Source organism: Acomys russatus, chromosome 6, assembly GCF_903995435.1.
Source record: "Acomys russatus chromosome 6, mAcoRus1.1, whole genome shotgun sequence".
Lineage (NCBI taxonomy): Eukaryota > Metazoa > Chordata > Mammalia > Rodentia > Muridae > Acomys > Acomys russatus.
The window spans coordinates 50755323-50771545 of record NC_067142.1 but is presented as its reverse complement, the minus strand read 5'-3'; the positions used below and the strand labels follow the sequence as shown (position 1 = coordinate 50771545).

Sequence of the window (16223 nt, the reverse complement as noted above, 5' to 3'; positions counted from 1 at the left end):
TTCTCTCCAGTGAGGAAGAGAAAAAATTTGTACAAGGACGTTTTTCCCCCTGTCTGTCATTATCTTAGCACAGCTGCTAACTATGCTAAGTAACTAATGGCCTTAAAAGCAAAGTGCCATAAAGTCTATGCTAAGGAAACGGAACCAGTTAGAGCCAGGCATGCTGACGCACACCTGTAACCCCAGCATTCAGGAAGGCAGAGGCAGGCGGAGCACTGTGAGTTCGAGGCCAGTCTGGTGTACAAAGCAAGTCTAGGACAGACAAGGCTACGTGGAGAAATTCTGTCTCAAAAAACAAAAACAAAACAACAACAAAAAAGAAAACTGAACTTTAAAACTTGACCTCCCTTACAATGTAGTGTATCTGCACTGCCTTTGCAAGACATTCTGTCCTGAAATTGAATTTGTGTTTATTCTATTGAGTCCATAGTCAAATAATTCCCTCATATTTATTATGCTCGTTAGCACTGATGATTTTTTATTGAACTTCTTAGAGTTAATTATGTTCATTGCACCAGTATTCCCTGAAGGCAAGTTGGAAATCATCTTATTCATTTTTAGGAAATACAAAGGACAATTCTGAGGACAGAGAAACTGAGTCTCCTGCTCAGTATGACTTGCCCACCTGATTTTTAGAACAAGTGTCTTCCTTAACACTAAACTTAAAAATTAACTTTACTTCTTAACTTCTAGGTCCCTGTGTTACACTTTTGTGAACAGAGGGGACCTTTTTTTTTTTTTTTTTTTTTTTTTTTTTTTTTAACATTTTTAATGAATTCAAATGCCTAGTAAGTTACATAGCCTGTTTCCTAGGGTTGTGCTTTATTAGTGTTTCTATGGCAGTGATAAAACACCATGACCAAAGCTACTTGAGGGAGAAACGGTTTATTTCCCATCGCAGTCCATCATCAAAGGAAAAGAAAGAAGAAGTGAGGGCAGAGACTCAAGGCAGAAATCTGGAGACAAAATCAGCGGCCAAGGACAGTGCTGTTCACCGCCTCACGTTCACAGCCTCCTGTCCTTCTGTCACTCAGGACCCCCTACTCATGCCATTGCCCAGAATGAGCTGGGACTTCGCACAATAATCATTAATCAAGAAAATGCCCTAAAGACTTGCCTACATGTCCATCTCATGCAGCCATTTTCTCAATTAATATTTCCTCTTTCCAGCTATGTGTGGGTTTGTATCAAGATGACAAAAAGCAACCAGCACAGGCCATCAGAAGAAAACACAAGATTTAATTAGTGATATATACTCTGCAGCGCTTTCTGGGTGCTGAAGTCTAAGAGCAAGGTTTCTTTAGGGTTGGTGCATCCTGAGGGATACAAATAAGAATCCACTCCAGGCTGCTCAGCTTGGCTTGTAAATGGCCATCTTTTCCACGGCTTCCTAAACCCTGAATTCTCAGTATGCATGGATGCTTCAAGTTGAAGCTTATGCAGTGGTCTAAATGTTTCCCCACATTCCCCAAATTCACGTGTTCAAACCGGAATTCCAATATGTATCACGAAGGTGGAGCCTTGTGATTGGGAATTAGTGCTGGCTTGTTGGTTAGAATCTAAGTCAGCAGTCTGCAGCATGGAAGACCCCGCTCCACTGCCTGGCCACGCTGGTACCCTGATTACAGACTGAGCAGAGAGCTGATCATCTCACCCACCAGAATTAAGACAAACAAATTCCTATTGTTCCTAAGCCCCCAAGACTATGATAGACTGTTATAGTGGCCTGTGCTGACTAATGTAATACATATGAATAGACTACTATTCTGAAATTGCCTTTTTCATTCAACATCTCAAAGTATGTCCTCGTAGGTACCTAACAAACCTGTTTACTTCCATCTAACTGTTATTTAGTGTCCTAACATAAATAAAACATAAGTTGTTTATCCATTCTCTTTCTCGTGAACATTTAGGATGTCTCTAAGTTTTTGCTGTTACAAATCATGCTGAAATTAATATTCTCGTGTTTTATATATATTCTCATGAATATTTTAACTTCCTAAGGGGAATAGTCTCCTCATTTATTGACGGTAGTAATTTTAAAAAATTAACTTCTTATCTTCAGTATTACAATGTTTGTTTTTTTAATATCTATTATAAAATGTCAAGTTTTTCCTAGAATTGAAATAAACAAATGCTCCATTGTTTACTTCCCACATCTCATTAAGAGGTATAATAGGAGCATGCAATCATGTTTACCTATCCTCACATCATCCTCATGCTCTGTTAATTTTATAAGTATAGCATTTTATTGTGTTACTCTCCAAAGAACTGTACCAGTCATTTCGTTCCTTCTAACAGAGTATGAAATTTTTCATTCCTCTACACGCTTACTAACACTTCAAATAAGCACTCTCATTTGACATTTTATTTAAAAAAAAAAAAAATTTCACACCAGCAGAGAAGTTGTTAAAATGGCATAATAGCATTGGTCTTATCTGATCTTCATCTGCATTCAACAATTTGTTAACACTCGGCAATGCTGGCTTTCTCTCCCTTTGTCTTTCTCCCTCTCTCCTCTCCTCCTCTCATACAAACTTTTACATATGCCATTTTTCCTCAAACCATTTGTAAGTTGCAGATACCATGACCTTTCAGTCGTAAAAATTCCCAAACATAACTCCCAGAAATGAAGAAAATCTCTCATGTAACCATGGTAAAATTCAAGAACATTAGCTTTCACTAATTTTCCCAGTTATGCCGTTTCTACCATGTTTCTTTATTTCTGATCCTGGACACACACCACGTTTAGTTGTCATGTCTCTCTAGCCTCTTTTTATGTACAACAGGTGGTGATATGTTCACGATCCTGACATGCTTGAAGGGTGTTCACAGTCGTTGGTGTTCTGTGTGTTGCTTTGTCTTTGCCTGACAGCTTGCTCGTCACTGGACCATGCTGGACATCTTTAGTAGGAGTTCTGTATAGCTGATGTGGCCCCTCTCTCAACATCAAGAGGTTCTCAGCCTGCTGTCCTTCCTCTGAGTGCCACCAGGTCTCCCCCTCCAGGGGACGTGGTCAAATGTGAGGCACCAGAGTACGTGTGAAAGTCAAACCCCACTCTCCACTCAACTGTGGAGAATGTCCTGTCCATTGGCCAGATCTGGGTAGGGGTTTAAAGTTTACGGCCTGTATTGTCCTTGGCTGGTGCCTTAGTTTGAGCGGGACCCCTGGGCCCAAATCTGCCTATCATAATGTTCTACTTGTAGGCTACCAAGAAGAGACTTGATACCCTATGAGCATATACAGGGGGAGGAGGTCCCCCTCAGTCACAGTCATAGGGGAGGGGAGTATGGGGAAAATGGGATGGAGGGAGGAATGAGAGGATACAAGGGATGGGATAACCATTAAGATGTAATATGAATAAATTAATAAAATAAAATTTAAAAAAAAAAAAAGAAAGAAAGAAAGAAAAGGTTCTCAGATTTTTAGCGTGTTTACCAACTTTAATGGATGTGAGGTGGGGCTGCCTTTTGTTGTAAGTTTACTTTATTACTGCCCTGGCTGGTCATCTTTTCCTTTCTTTATTGGGAATATAAGTTTCTTCTAGAGTTTGTTCATTGTTTTTCTTGTTTTAAGATGTGTTTTTCTTATTACTTTGATTTGTTTATTTCTAGATTATGGATACTAGTCCCTTCAAATGTTCTCCCATGCTGTTACAATGTTGCTTATGCTACCCTTCGCTTTACAGGTTTTATATATATGTGGGGTTGGGTAAACAGGCTTACTGCACAGGCTAGGCTGACCTTTAACTTGATATTCTCCTGCCTCATATTCCATAGTGCCACAACTTAAGGCATGTGCCCTAATATTCAACCAGATCTTTAAATGTATATAATATGGTTTTATTCTACCTGTTTTCCTTTATAATTTTTTTTTTTGGTGTCATTAAACTTTTTTATAGGTGCTGGAGAGATGGCTCACTGGTTAAGAATACTGGACCTGAGTTAGATTCCTATTTCCCACATGATGACTCACAACCATCTGTAACTCCAATTCTAGGAGATCTGCTGCCCCCTGCTTACCTCCACAGGCACCAGACACACACATAGTGCACAGACATGCAAGAAGACAAAACTCTCATTCACATAAAGTAAAAAATAAACAAAATAAAAAATGTTCTTTTATGTTTTTGTAACTTGAACATTTTATTGACTACAGTCATTTAATACTTGATGATATGCAGAATGGATCTAATTTTATTTGTCCATGTATAGGCCTAGTTGTCCCAACACACTTACTCAATAACTTTCTCTCCACTGACTTGTCATGCCTGTGTTGCTGTACATTAAGAGTCTATATATGCTTCAGTCTCTTTCTGGGTTCTCTGCTTTGTTTTATAAAAGCATCTACCCATCCTTATGTCAATAAAACTGACAATAACTCTGAAATAGCTTGTGGCCTCCTGTGCCTTGCTCCTGGATCAAGCAACCCTCATTGTTTCTTTTTTTTTTTTTTTTTTTTTTTTTTTTCCTCTCTCAATTATTTGCCCAGTCATAGGCCTGTAACCTTTTCATATAAGCTTTGGAATTAGTTCTTCAAGCTCTCTTAAACATGGGGGTCTTGATTAAAACTACATCAATCTCATGTAATATATAACAAATAATTTGGCTGTGGGGGAACTGAATCCTTCTAACTATAAACATGAATCTGATTTATCTTGTTGATTTTTGATGGGTTAATCTTGTGTTTAATTTTAATGATCTATCATTTTCTTAGACATTTTTGTAGATATGTCTTTAAATCTCTTGGACAACAGTCAACATAGAAGTCTTCTGTGATCCCCGAAGGTATGATATTCCTCTGTGCCAGCAAGCACTTGTGTAGTTCATGTTGGTTGTCTTCTAATCCAACGTAATTCCAGTAGTACATATAGGTAGAATTAGATCTTGCCCTCTAGAATGCAGTTCTTAAGGCTACTTTCTTCTCATTTCATAGCTAATTATAAGCTCTGGGGTCTTCTCCCCTGTGTTTTAGGAAATCTGGCTATAAGGTAGGGTTCTCTCCTTAGGTTCAGCTTATTTTCTATAATGGCCCACAAAACTCAAGGAAATAATTACTTACATTTTTATTATAAAAGTGTGTGTGTGTGTGTGTATCTATATTTGTAGTGTCAGGCATTGAACCCAGAGCTTCAAACACACTAAACAGGCATTCTATCATTGAGTTATTCCTAGATCCCACCAATGATATTTTAAAAGATTGGAGGGGCTCATGAATCCTCACCTCTAGCTAAGGAGCTACCGACAGTTGATGGGTCCCTGGGAAAGGAAAAGTCATTTTTGTTCAGGAACGTGGCTCCAGATAGAGTGTCCATGTTCCAGTGGGTGACCTCACATGTGTGTGTGTGTGTGTGTGTGTGTGTGTGTGTGTGTGTGTGTTTAAAGAAGGCATTCATTGTATTCAGTGGGTTATGAGGAAGGAGGAGGGGGTGGCAGCCTCAGAGGCAGCAGCATGAAGTTTGAAGGTGGAGGTGTTTTGGGGAGAGCTGAGGTGAGCTGGCCGCAGGAAGTGGTGGGTGCACCTCCACCTATTCAGTAAACTAATCAAGCTGAGTTCCTGACACTTTTAGGACAATGAAACTCTAAACTGATTTGAACAAGGACAGAAAGGAGTGAGTTAAGGAAAAAAATTAAAAAGGAGTGACAACTACAAAATATTACCCAGGCATGGTGGGGAAACTGAGTCAGAGTGGTTTCATGCAGAAAAGACAGAAAGCAATGAATATTAAAAAGCAGGAACTCCTGTTAAACAGGCACCCTATTTGGGTTTGAGGAGTGAGTCATCCCATCTTTGGCAGTGTTTTCATGGGTCATTGAATTTGTAGTTCACATCCTAGTACTGAGTTTAGCAATGGCATCTTCTTGAGTATTCTAGCAATTAAACTGGTCTGATCCTTAACACAAAGTCCTTCTAAGCAAGACTTTTTAAAGGCTTATTTGGAGCTCCTGGCGATCTGTTCTGATCAAAGCAAAGTCATATAGCTTTATAATGTGCGTGCATGGAGATGACAAAATGCACATGAGTACCAAGAGCTAACTCAGTCCTGGTGTATTTCCTTGTGTGATACACAGGCGCAGAGTGTTTCTTTAGTCAAGAAAATACTGATGGGCTTTCCCTCTGTTGGCTCCATTGCACTCCTTCTGGCCAGCTTATTAATAGTTTTGCCCAAGAATTAATGATGAACACCTGCCAAACCAAACCGTCCCACACTCATTCTCAGATCACTTTTGGTCTTCCCTGAATGAAACCATGGTTTCGTGGAAACTGTTCTAACTTGTTATTGTGAATGCCTAATGACATCAACAGTCGTGGGATAGCCTTCCACACCAAACAGAGGCAGCCTATGCCGGCCACTTTCTAGTCACCTGTCTAGTCACCTAATGACATCAACAGTCGTGGGATAGCCTTCCACACCAAACAGAGGCAGCCTATGCCAGCCACTTTCTAGTCACCTTTCTCAGGCAATTAAACCACTTCATTGTTTACCTTATCTTTTAAAAAATATAGAGTTAATAAATACCATCATTTGATTTTAAAATTGGGGTTTTAAAAAAAAGATGTATTTTTACCATTTACCATTTTACGTGTGTGTGTGTGAATGTATACTGTATTTGTGCACGGTCAAGGCAGCTACAAGAAAGCTTCAGGTCTTCTGGAGCTGGGGTTGCAGAAAGATGTAGGCCGTTTGCTATTAGTGCTGTGAGCTAACCTTCGGTCCCCTGGAAGAGCAGTAAATACTCTCAACCACCAAATCGTCTCTCCAGCATGCCCTGACCCCCAGAGGGGTAGCCCAACCTGGCCTCAAACCCATGCTCCTTGTGTCTCTGCCTGTTTTTACATCCTACTTCTGTACACCATCACAAATGGCAATAGTCCCTATTAAGCAAGAAGACTATTTCTATGTCTATTACTATGTCAAACAGACTGTTTCTGATAGTGGGTAAAGCCTTGCCTAGTCTTTGTATTATACAGGTCATGATTACTGTAGATCCTGGTGACTATATCAGGTGAAATTTTATTAAGTGAAAACACATAAGTGAATATTTTTACTGGGTACATTAAATCCGTAATGTCAAGCTAACCTGTGGAAACAGCATCAATCTGGAAGGAAGCTTTAAGTAATATAACAAAGATGCCCCAGCCCTGACTTTGAATTATAAAATAAGAAGATGACATTGTCAATGTGATGCTGAGAATGTCTATAGAAAACTAGAAAACTTACTTTGGGGTAACAACGTGCAGTAGAGCAACTCCCACTTGGAACATCAGGCTCCACTCGGCAGGACTTGGGTCAAGTTTCCTCATAACTGGTCGGCTTCTCTCAGTTCTTTGGTGTCTGCTCCCTGTGTTCTTCTTACAATCCACTTGTGCATCTTTAACTGGTCTGGACATCCCAGGCTGTCTTCATTACCTGTTTAACATGAGCCTTTCAGGGCATGTAAAGAAGACTGGTTGGGACAAAGTATCTTAAAATGTGACTTCCTTACTCAACAGGTCTGAACAATTCATGAATCTCTTTTTAGTCTGTTTATTCTACCCCCTTTATATTTCAGAAACATAGTATAGAACACTAAAGGCATCCAGCACATCCTAATACTATTTCAGAGTATTAGCTTTCAGACCTGAAAGTGGTACCCAGATAAGGCGCTGCAATCCTGTCTTGATACTCAAAGCTAGGGTCCAACAAGTTGGGTGGTAAATAAACAATCTGACTTTTATGAAGATGTTGTATGAGGTAAAAAAATAGAATTAAAAAAAAAAACTCCTAATAGTATAGAACCAAACCAAAACTTTTAACTGGTAAACCATCAAAACTACAGAGGAATAATCGATCTTCAAATACTTCACTGATTGCATACTAGTCTCTATTCTACTTGCAGTCAATGGTTAATTCTTCTGTTACTCTGTTTAAAAGCTGGCTACAGTTCTTAGCAGCTGTCATGATGACTCCGCCCACTACAATCTATCACCATCACGCCTATTTCACCACTCAGATACAAAAGGTAAACTTGTAGGTACTTAACTAGCGAATGATAAGGATGGCCTGAAACTAACTCTATCACTTAGAAAAGCGGTCATATCTAGTGCACAGACCCTCAGGCTTGACGCTTACAAGGTTTGCTTATGTCAAACAAGGCATGGCTGTGTGTATTACTTTTCTTTGACCTCGTGTATTATGAGAATGCTATTTAGCAGTCACACTCTGGGTCCACATCAGGTGGGATCTGAGAGAATTTCATATATGGGGGTATTGGAGGGATGGCTCAATGGCTAAGGTGTTGGTTATGCAAACACGAGGACCAGAATTTAAATTTCTAGCACCCACATAAAAGCTAGGTGGAGCAGCACACATGGATAAACCCTAACTCAGGTAAGATGGAGACAGGCAGATCCTGGGGGCCTTCTGGCTAGCCAGCCTAGGTGGGACAGTGAACGCTGTGACAGATCCTGTCTCAAAAGATAAGGTGGAGAGTGACAGAGCAAGACTGCCTATATCTTGCTTTAGCTTCCACATGTATGGCACATACACAAGGCATCACATTTTTAAGAAAGATTGTCCCATCCAGTCTTCTCTTACATCTACTGAAAGGCTCATGTTGAATATATATCCTGGGCTATCTAGACCAATAAACACACACACACACACACACACACACACACACACACACACACACACACACCACATGCATACAACACACACAATATCACACACATGGGGACGGAGGCTTTGAAAAACATGGCACCCTCTGTGAAGATTTCTGTCAACCTCAAATGTTCTACAAAGCCACAGGTTCCTCAAAGTCAAGGTCCAAAGGCACAAACCACCAATTTTATGAGAATCTCTGTGTCTGTAATTTGAAAAATGACTGTTAGTAGAGCAGATTTTGAATAAATTTATTAGAGGGTAATGACGTGGCATAAAGACGTTCACGGCTGATTTTAATGACTTTGACACAAACACAAATAAACCCATGGGCACTGGGGCAAGAGCACTTTATTTCCTTCAAACCACAGCTAATGATCCAGGCGGATTTATCTGGAAGAATTCAATTTCTCTCTGTAAGTGACATTTGTGGCTTAAGTGCCCATCCTGTGACCTGGAAAGGCAGCGGCAGAGAGACACCCATGAACTTTATGGGTGGAAGCCAGGTGAGTCCAGTTACCTCAGCCTCTGCTAAGAGGAATGGCCTCTCTCTTTTCTGAATGTTTAGGCTATTCTGAAATTGTGGGATTGCTGCCTCCCAAACATGGAACAACCCCCACCCCTTTTCTTGCCATCTGTACTTCAAAGCCAACCCACAGAGACATTCCCTCAAGGCTAAAGTCATTTTAGCAGTCAAGTGAGTGACACGTTAGGATGTCTGGCTCGTGTGAGTTACCCCCAGGTTGGCTTTGTTCTTTGGAAAAGTCCATCACAGGAATCATATCTGAGGATTCCTTTATATAAAAATCACATAGAATCTTTCTCTAAAGATGGCCTTCTCAATATTTGATATGGCTTTGAGGAAAGAGAAAAAATTGACCCTTTTCATCAGTGTAGCCATGGAATCCTGCACAGGGAGTGCCAACAAAGAATTCTATGCCTTCTCATCAGCTGACATCTTCTGAACCAAGGAATACAACTACTGGCCAGCCCATATCTTACTTACCCTTTTCCAACTGCTCATGGCCTCTGTGCAGCGGGAGACCGGTGTGACACTGCACACCTGGACACTATCCTAGACGTTATTTTGTCTCACAACACATCAAATACACAAAGTACATGGACCACCCCGTGGCCAGAAACCAAGGAGTGGGGAGGGCGTGACTACTGAGGCCTGGCTGGCAGTACAGCTTTGAGGGTAGAATAAAATGTGAAGTCTTAGCTTCCTTTAGCAGCAAGCCAATGGTGCTGTCACTCATCGGAGGAGAAGGCGACAGGCTCCTTCTTGCAGGTGTCATGCTTGGCTTGGTGCCTTTGGAGGTGGTTGGAGCAGGTGAAGGCCTGGCTGCAGCCCTCACACCGGTAGGCCCTCTCCCCACTGTGCAACCGGATGTGCTGAGCCAACTCCGACGCGAAGCAGAAGGCCCTGCCGCACTCCTCACAGATGAAGTCCCTGTCCCCAGAGTGAATCTGTTGGTGCCGCTTTAGGGTGGAGGAGCGGGCGAAGGCCTGGCCGCATTCTATGCAATGAAAGGGTCTCTCGCCCGTGTGAATGCGCTGGTGGCGTAGCAGGCGCGAGGGCTGCGCAAAGGCCACACCGCAGTCGGCGCACTTGAAGGGCCTCTGGCCGGTGTGCAGCGTCTGGTGTTCGTGCAGATTGGAAGATTTGGTGAAGCACTTGCCGCAGGTGGAGCAGGGGAAGGGCCGCTCGCCAGAGTGCACGCGCTGATGCTCCACCATGCGGCTGGCCACCGAGAACTCCCTGCCGCAGGAGGAGCAGCGAAAAGGCTTGGCGCCCAGGTGCGTGCGCTGGTGGCGCAGCAGCGACAGAGGCCTGTTGAAAGTCAAACCGCACTGGGCACACGGGAAGGGCTTGTCGTTGCTGTGCATGTTGCGCTGGTGCTTGCGCAGATCAGAGGAGCGCACAAAGGCCCTCCCGCAGTCCGGGCACCCGTAGGGTTTCTCACCGGTGTGGGTGCGGATGTGCTTGCGGTGATCAGAGGACCAAGTATATGCTTTGTCACAGAAGGGGCACTGGTATGGCCGCTCGCCTGTGTGCAGGCGCCGGTGCTGCTGGAGCGTACTGCGATGAGAGTAGGCCTTCCCACACAGTTGGCAAATATAGGGCTTGGTACCACTGTGTTTCGCGGGGCCCTGAAGTTTGCTGGACTTCTGAAAGGCCCGCCTGCCCTGTACACACCTATCGGGACCCTCCTTTTCCTGCCCGCTGACTCCTGGGCCCACTTGGCCCTGGAGTTTTCTACTGCCTTGTGCTTTTGCCAACGCTGATGCCAGGCTGGCAGGAGTGCCTGAAGTCGGCGCTGGGGTGCTCTCAGACCTGGGAAAATATTCCTGAGAGTTCTTGTCTACGGAGAATGCCTCTGCACTGTTCTGTGCTACAAAAGACCCTCTACTGTCTAAGAGGCTGCTCGGGACATCCGGGACTGTATCCTTGTTTGCCCTCTTGCCCCCATCATTGCGCACAGAGTCCCTGGGAGCCTGTCTTTGAGCTACAGCCTTGTATAAGGAGCCTCGGGAGCGGGCAGTGAGAGCCTCCTCTAATCCCGGGGAGGCTTGGGTCAGGGTGATCTTGCATGCCTTTTTCCCCCAGCTGTTGGTCTTTCCAGGCATCACCCCAGCTTTCTTCTCCCTGAGTCCAGCACTGAAGGGCACAGACCATTTCTCTTCTTCTTTGCAGGACTGGGTGTCACATGGCAAGTCAGTTTTGGTCTGAGTTACGAGGAAGCCACCCTCCCTACCATCCTCATCTTCACTCTCCAAGTTCATGTTCAACATCTGGGTATCATGAATCATGCTGCCAAGAGCCACCTTGCTCCACCTATCCTGGGAGTCTACTTCTGCCATGGTGTGCAGGCAGTTCTATTGTCTGTTCCTACAGAAAGGAAGAAGGTGAGACATAAACAACAGTGAGTGTACTTAACCTCCTTCATACATAGCCAGAGGATATGAAGTCCCACCATGGCTCCGTTTCTCACTGATGTCCATGGCAGGCACATTGTTCATACTGTTGACCATCTTAGGATGAAGGAGGCTCTGGGTCCTTCTGAAACTGCCATAGTCGCCCATCTTCCATTCTGGAAATCCTGCTTGCTAGAAGCCCAGAGACAGCCAGGGGTAGAGGGATCTGCTGGGTGCCCACACCTCAAATGTTAGCAAAACAGATGTGCTCTAGCCTTGGAGAACTAGATGAAACAGCAAGAAACAGGCTTTGTCTTGCCAGGAGGGCAAGTGTGTTATCCTATAACGGACATCTGGGGCTGTCTCGCAGGCATTGAGCTGTGTAGGCCACCTCCTCTAAAAGCAAAGAATAGTCCCCCAGAAATATGGGGTGAGAACATAAGACACCAGGCAGCTTCCCAAGCCACCTGTCTGCTTGGGCAAGGTCTTTGAGGTCTTTGCAATGGATGGTAAGGCTTTAACTGCCACAGGAGATGAGGAGAAGCACTCAAGGAGACAGGTTTAAAATACTCCACTTTAAAGGTTTATGGGAATTTATATTCTCTCTTCACCTTCCAATGTTTAACCTTTCCCTATGGCATCACACATCTAGTATACTCCACATGCCCACAAGGGTACATGTTCCCCAGTTTGGCAAGCATGGACTTAAGGTTTGGACAGCAAGGCATGAGATGCAGAAGCCACCTGAGTTTTATTTTCAATTTAGTTTTGCTTTAGCTTGAAGACACAGACAAAGCTTGATGGGTGACAGCTAATGAGAAATGTATGTGTAGGGGACTGGCTTCCAATGTGGGAGACTACTGAGGGCCTTGGAGTGAGGATGGGACTTAGTCACTGGCCAGTGAGGTGAGCTTGCTTTAGTTTTAGGGAACACCCTGAGGATGCCAGATACAATGAAAACCAATTTCCCCTTCCCCCCCGTTTTTCTGGGCACTTACTCTATGCTGACTGTTTTCCAGACACCTTTTCATGTATTCCTTCCAGACAGAGGCTGCTATTGTTGTATCTGCCCTTCCATCTTACAGACAGGACCTTGAACCTTAATGAGGTTTTCTGCCTGCCCGAGGCTACCCAGCTCAAAAACACCAGCTCTGGGCCTTTCCTCCGATCCCATTGCTGTACTCTGGGCGTTACCATCTTTTAGCTGTGGCCTCCAGAGCAAGGCCTGCCCTGGGGTTAGGTGATGCCAAGAACAGCTACAGCAAACTGGGGGGAGGAGGGTGCGGGGCACAGGGGAGGGGGGAGGGAGGGAGGAGGGGAGCGGAGCTGCTGCTCTTCCCAGGCATCAAAGCCCCTTGTGTTTGCTGGGCCAAGGAACCCTGGCTGTGCTGGCTCAGCCCAGGGCTCCTTCCTGAGCTCATTGACCCAGATTGCCCTCTGCAGGAGAAAGAGAGTTGGTCCCATGCTGCACAGACTGCTGCTGGGATGGCCAGGAATATTTAGTCACTGAAGAGTAACTGTCACCACGCTCCCTCTCTGCCTGCACCACTTTCCACCTCCACCTCAGCAGGGATGAGAGGAGCTGCCTTTGTACTTCGCATGCCCTGTACCTACCTTATTAAACTGTCCTCTCTGCGCCCTTACCTGCTTACTGCCCCATGGGGAGGAACCCTCACTTATTTTACATACTGAAGACCTATTGTAGACCTGCCTTTGTGTCCTGAAGCCCAGGGTGGAGGAGTGGGGGTAATTCCTCTTGATACACTGACCTCCCCCCATAACATCTCAGCGTGTGGCTGGTGTCTATTTTGACCAGAAACCACGTCTGGAATATCTTTGGCATCACGGATCTTGGAGAGCAACTGTGTGCATGTGCCACAGATAGAAGAGACACACCACTAGCAAACTCCAGCTGACTAGCATGCTGGATCAGGTCTGGAGTTCCCCCCAGCTGGGGAACAAAGGGATGCTGGCTTTGTATGAAACAGATACTGAGACCTCATCCTCTTTGTGTGTGGCACCATGCTGTGCAGAGTCCTCTGTTCTGTGGACCATTCACCTTATCCATTTATCACCCATATGCCCCCTGTTCTCCATAGCTCGTGTCTTGTTCCCTTCCTCTGGTCCATAGGTAAGCCTCCTCAGGCCATCACACAGGCTTCTGATAGCTTACCTTTCTCAGGAGCCTCTGGGAAGATTGCTTTTCCAGACAAGGACCCCCTCTTCTGGTAAGCCACTTCCCGGATGAATATGGTCTACCTTCCTTGTCCCTTCCGTGGCAATTGACTTTTGATCTTTCTCAGCCAGAGGGAAGGCTAGAAGGAGATCAAGGCTCAGGGTATAATTATCTGGCAAAGTCTGCACAAATACACCTGGTTAGGAAGAGGAACGCTGAAAAGGAGGCATGGCTGGAGGTTCTGCTCTCCAGATGCCTGGTTCTGAGACCGCGAGAGCACAGCCCTTTCTTGAACTTCATCCACATCCATCGGCCAGACCGTGGACCCGGTGCAGGCCCCAGGTCTCCCACTACACACACAGACACTCTTCAGGAGCCTGCCTGGGGCTCGTTCCTGCTCCTGCGGAAGCCCCTGCTTCTCCCTCTGCACTCCTTCCAGCTTACACCAACCCCAGCCACCTCCCGCCTTCTCCGCTACTTGGGCCCTTGCTCTTGGCTTCCGGTTTTCACATAAACAGTCGCTTACCTGGAAAATGCAGAGAACGGTGTGCAGCACCCTGCCCAGGCTTTTTGTCCCACTTGGCCCCTCAGCTACTAGAACCAGTCTCCTGTTAGCAGAGATGTCTCTGTGTCTCTCCCATTTGTGTCCAAAGCAGCAGCTTCAGAGAGAGGAGTGGGAGGTGGAGCCAAGGTAACACATTCAGCCACCTTCTTGCTTCCATCCACGGAGCAGCCTGGGAAATACAGCGGGACTGCCCTCTCTCTGCCTGAACCTCAGGCTCCCTCAGTTCCCCGCCTTCCCTTCCTGCCCACAGCTGGCTCTCCTCCCTCCTCAGAGGCCTCTCAGTCCTCCTGCAGGTGGCCCTAGACCTCCTGCTCTCTCTCCCTCCTCCCACAAAGCAAGCCATCCTTCCTTCACTCCTGCCCTGCTGTGCTCACGGACCTCCAACTGGGGGTCATTTTCTGGGGGAGCATTTCAGTGAAAAGCCTGTAACACCTTTTCCTGGCTCTAGTAAGCACCTTATCCCCTGACCTGGATTCCACCTTACCCCTCACTCTAGTGCCCTATTCTAGTGACCACCTGCACAGACCAGGGGCTTGAACAGCAATGGGGAACAGTCCTCAAATTCTTTTATTAATCCAATCCTTGGCTCAGAAATGTTCATGGCAATGTAGCTGGTGCATGAGGTACAGGGAGTTGGTGTGTGGGTACAGAGTCCAGCTCTACCCTGGCTCTCTTCAGTGCTAATTCCCATGAGGGTCTATTGTGAAGAGAATAGCTGACCCAGGATACAAAGCTCAGTAGTTCTGAATTTCTGGCCACTCAAAACTCACATGCTAAAAAAAAAAAAAAAATCAACCAACCAAACAAAACCCCACATACCTAATATTCTTTTATTAGATCGAGTGCTAAGGACATTGAAATAGGAATTTGGAACATGCTACCTGTGATGTCACTATGTGGCCAAAAATAATGCTGGCTGACAGAAGGTTCTGGGTCTGGGTTTGGATTCTACCACCCACTAGGTTGACCTTGGGCAAGTTATTTAATTCCTTCATCCCTTGGATCCTCATCTAAAAAATGGAAATCAAGATAGTATCATCTTTATGAAGGGCTAGGGAGGACTATGTTAATAATATGTTGCAAGAGTCCAGCAATACGTCTGGAACATAGTCCAGAACAGAAAAATTAGCTGGTAAATTAGGTGTGGTGGAGTGCACCTGCTATCCCAGCCCTCCGAGCATGAGGCGAGTGGGTCAAGTGTGGAGTTAACCTGCATTACACAATGCGTTCTAAGCTAGTGTTGGAGAAAAGGAAAAAAAAAAAAAAAAAAAAAAGAAAAGAAAAGAAAGGGGCATGAAGGGGGCATGGTTAGCTCGTTTCACTCTCATGCTGATGTTGCTGGTTTCCTGGGTAATGTGCCTGTTTTTAATGGCCCTTGTTGGGCTATAATTCTGATAGGAACACTGGCACCCAACACCAGTTTTCTGGGTGTGATCCAGAGAGCAGATTGCTCTCTGCTCCTTGGTATTTTGCAGGCATGACTTCAGAGGCAGGAGGAGGCATGAAGTGTAGATGTGCATCATACTCTCAGAGTCCAAATGGGGTTCAGGAAGCCCACATCCCAACACTTACCCAAAGTCAAAGTTTCTCAAGTGGCCATATCCTTCGGGCTTTGGGATTTAGATACATGTACAGGAAAATGGTGACTTTGCTGATCTGTGAGGAGGTCTATGGAGCTGAGGGCTGGAGTTGGGCTGTGTGTGGCAGATCTAGTCCTAACTAGTTCTAACACTTACCTTATCCTAATAGAGCACCCCAGCACCCCAGCTAGTCCTCACCACACGCCCTTGGGGTGCCCACTATCAGTGCTGGCCTCATTAAAGGTTGTGAACACAGAAGCCCCGCTCACAGATACAATGTAAGTATAAGATATTGGGGTATTTACACACACATATATATATTATATATGTGTGACTAT

At 45.0% G+C, this 16223-nt stretch overlaps 1 protein-coding gene across 1 annotated transcript; it reads right to left on the bottom strand.

Moving 5' to 3' along the window:
- Positions 1–9633: 9633 nt before the first annotated feature.
- On the bottom strand, positions 9634–11510 carry Znf648 (zinc finger protein 648). Its single transcript, XM_051148248.1, has one exon. It carries the CDS (start codon positions 11508–11510, stop codon positions 9897–9899), a length of 1614 nt encoding a protein of 537 aa, XP_051004205.1. The 3' UTR covers positions 9634–9896.
- Positions 11511–16223: the final 4713 nt, after the last annotated feature.

Coding starts and splice junctions, on each gene's coding strand:
- Znf648 (XM_051148248.1), bottom strand. CDS start 11,510: ATGGCAGAAGTAGACTCCCAGGATAGGTGGAGCAAGGTGGCTCTTGGC.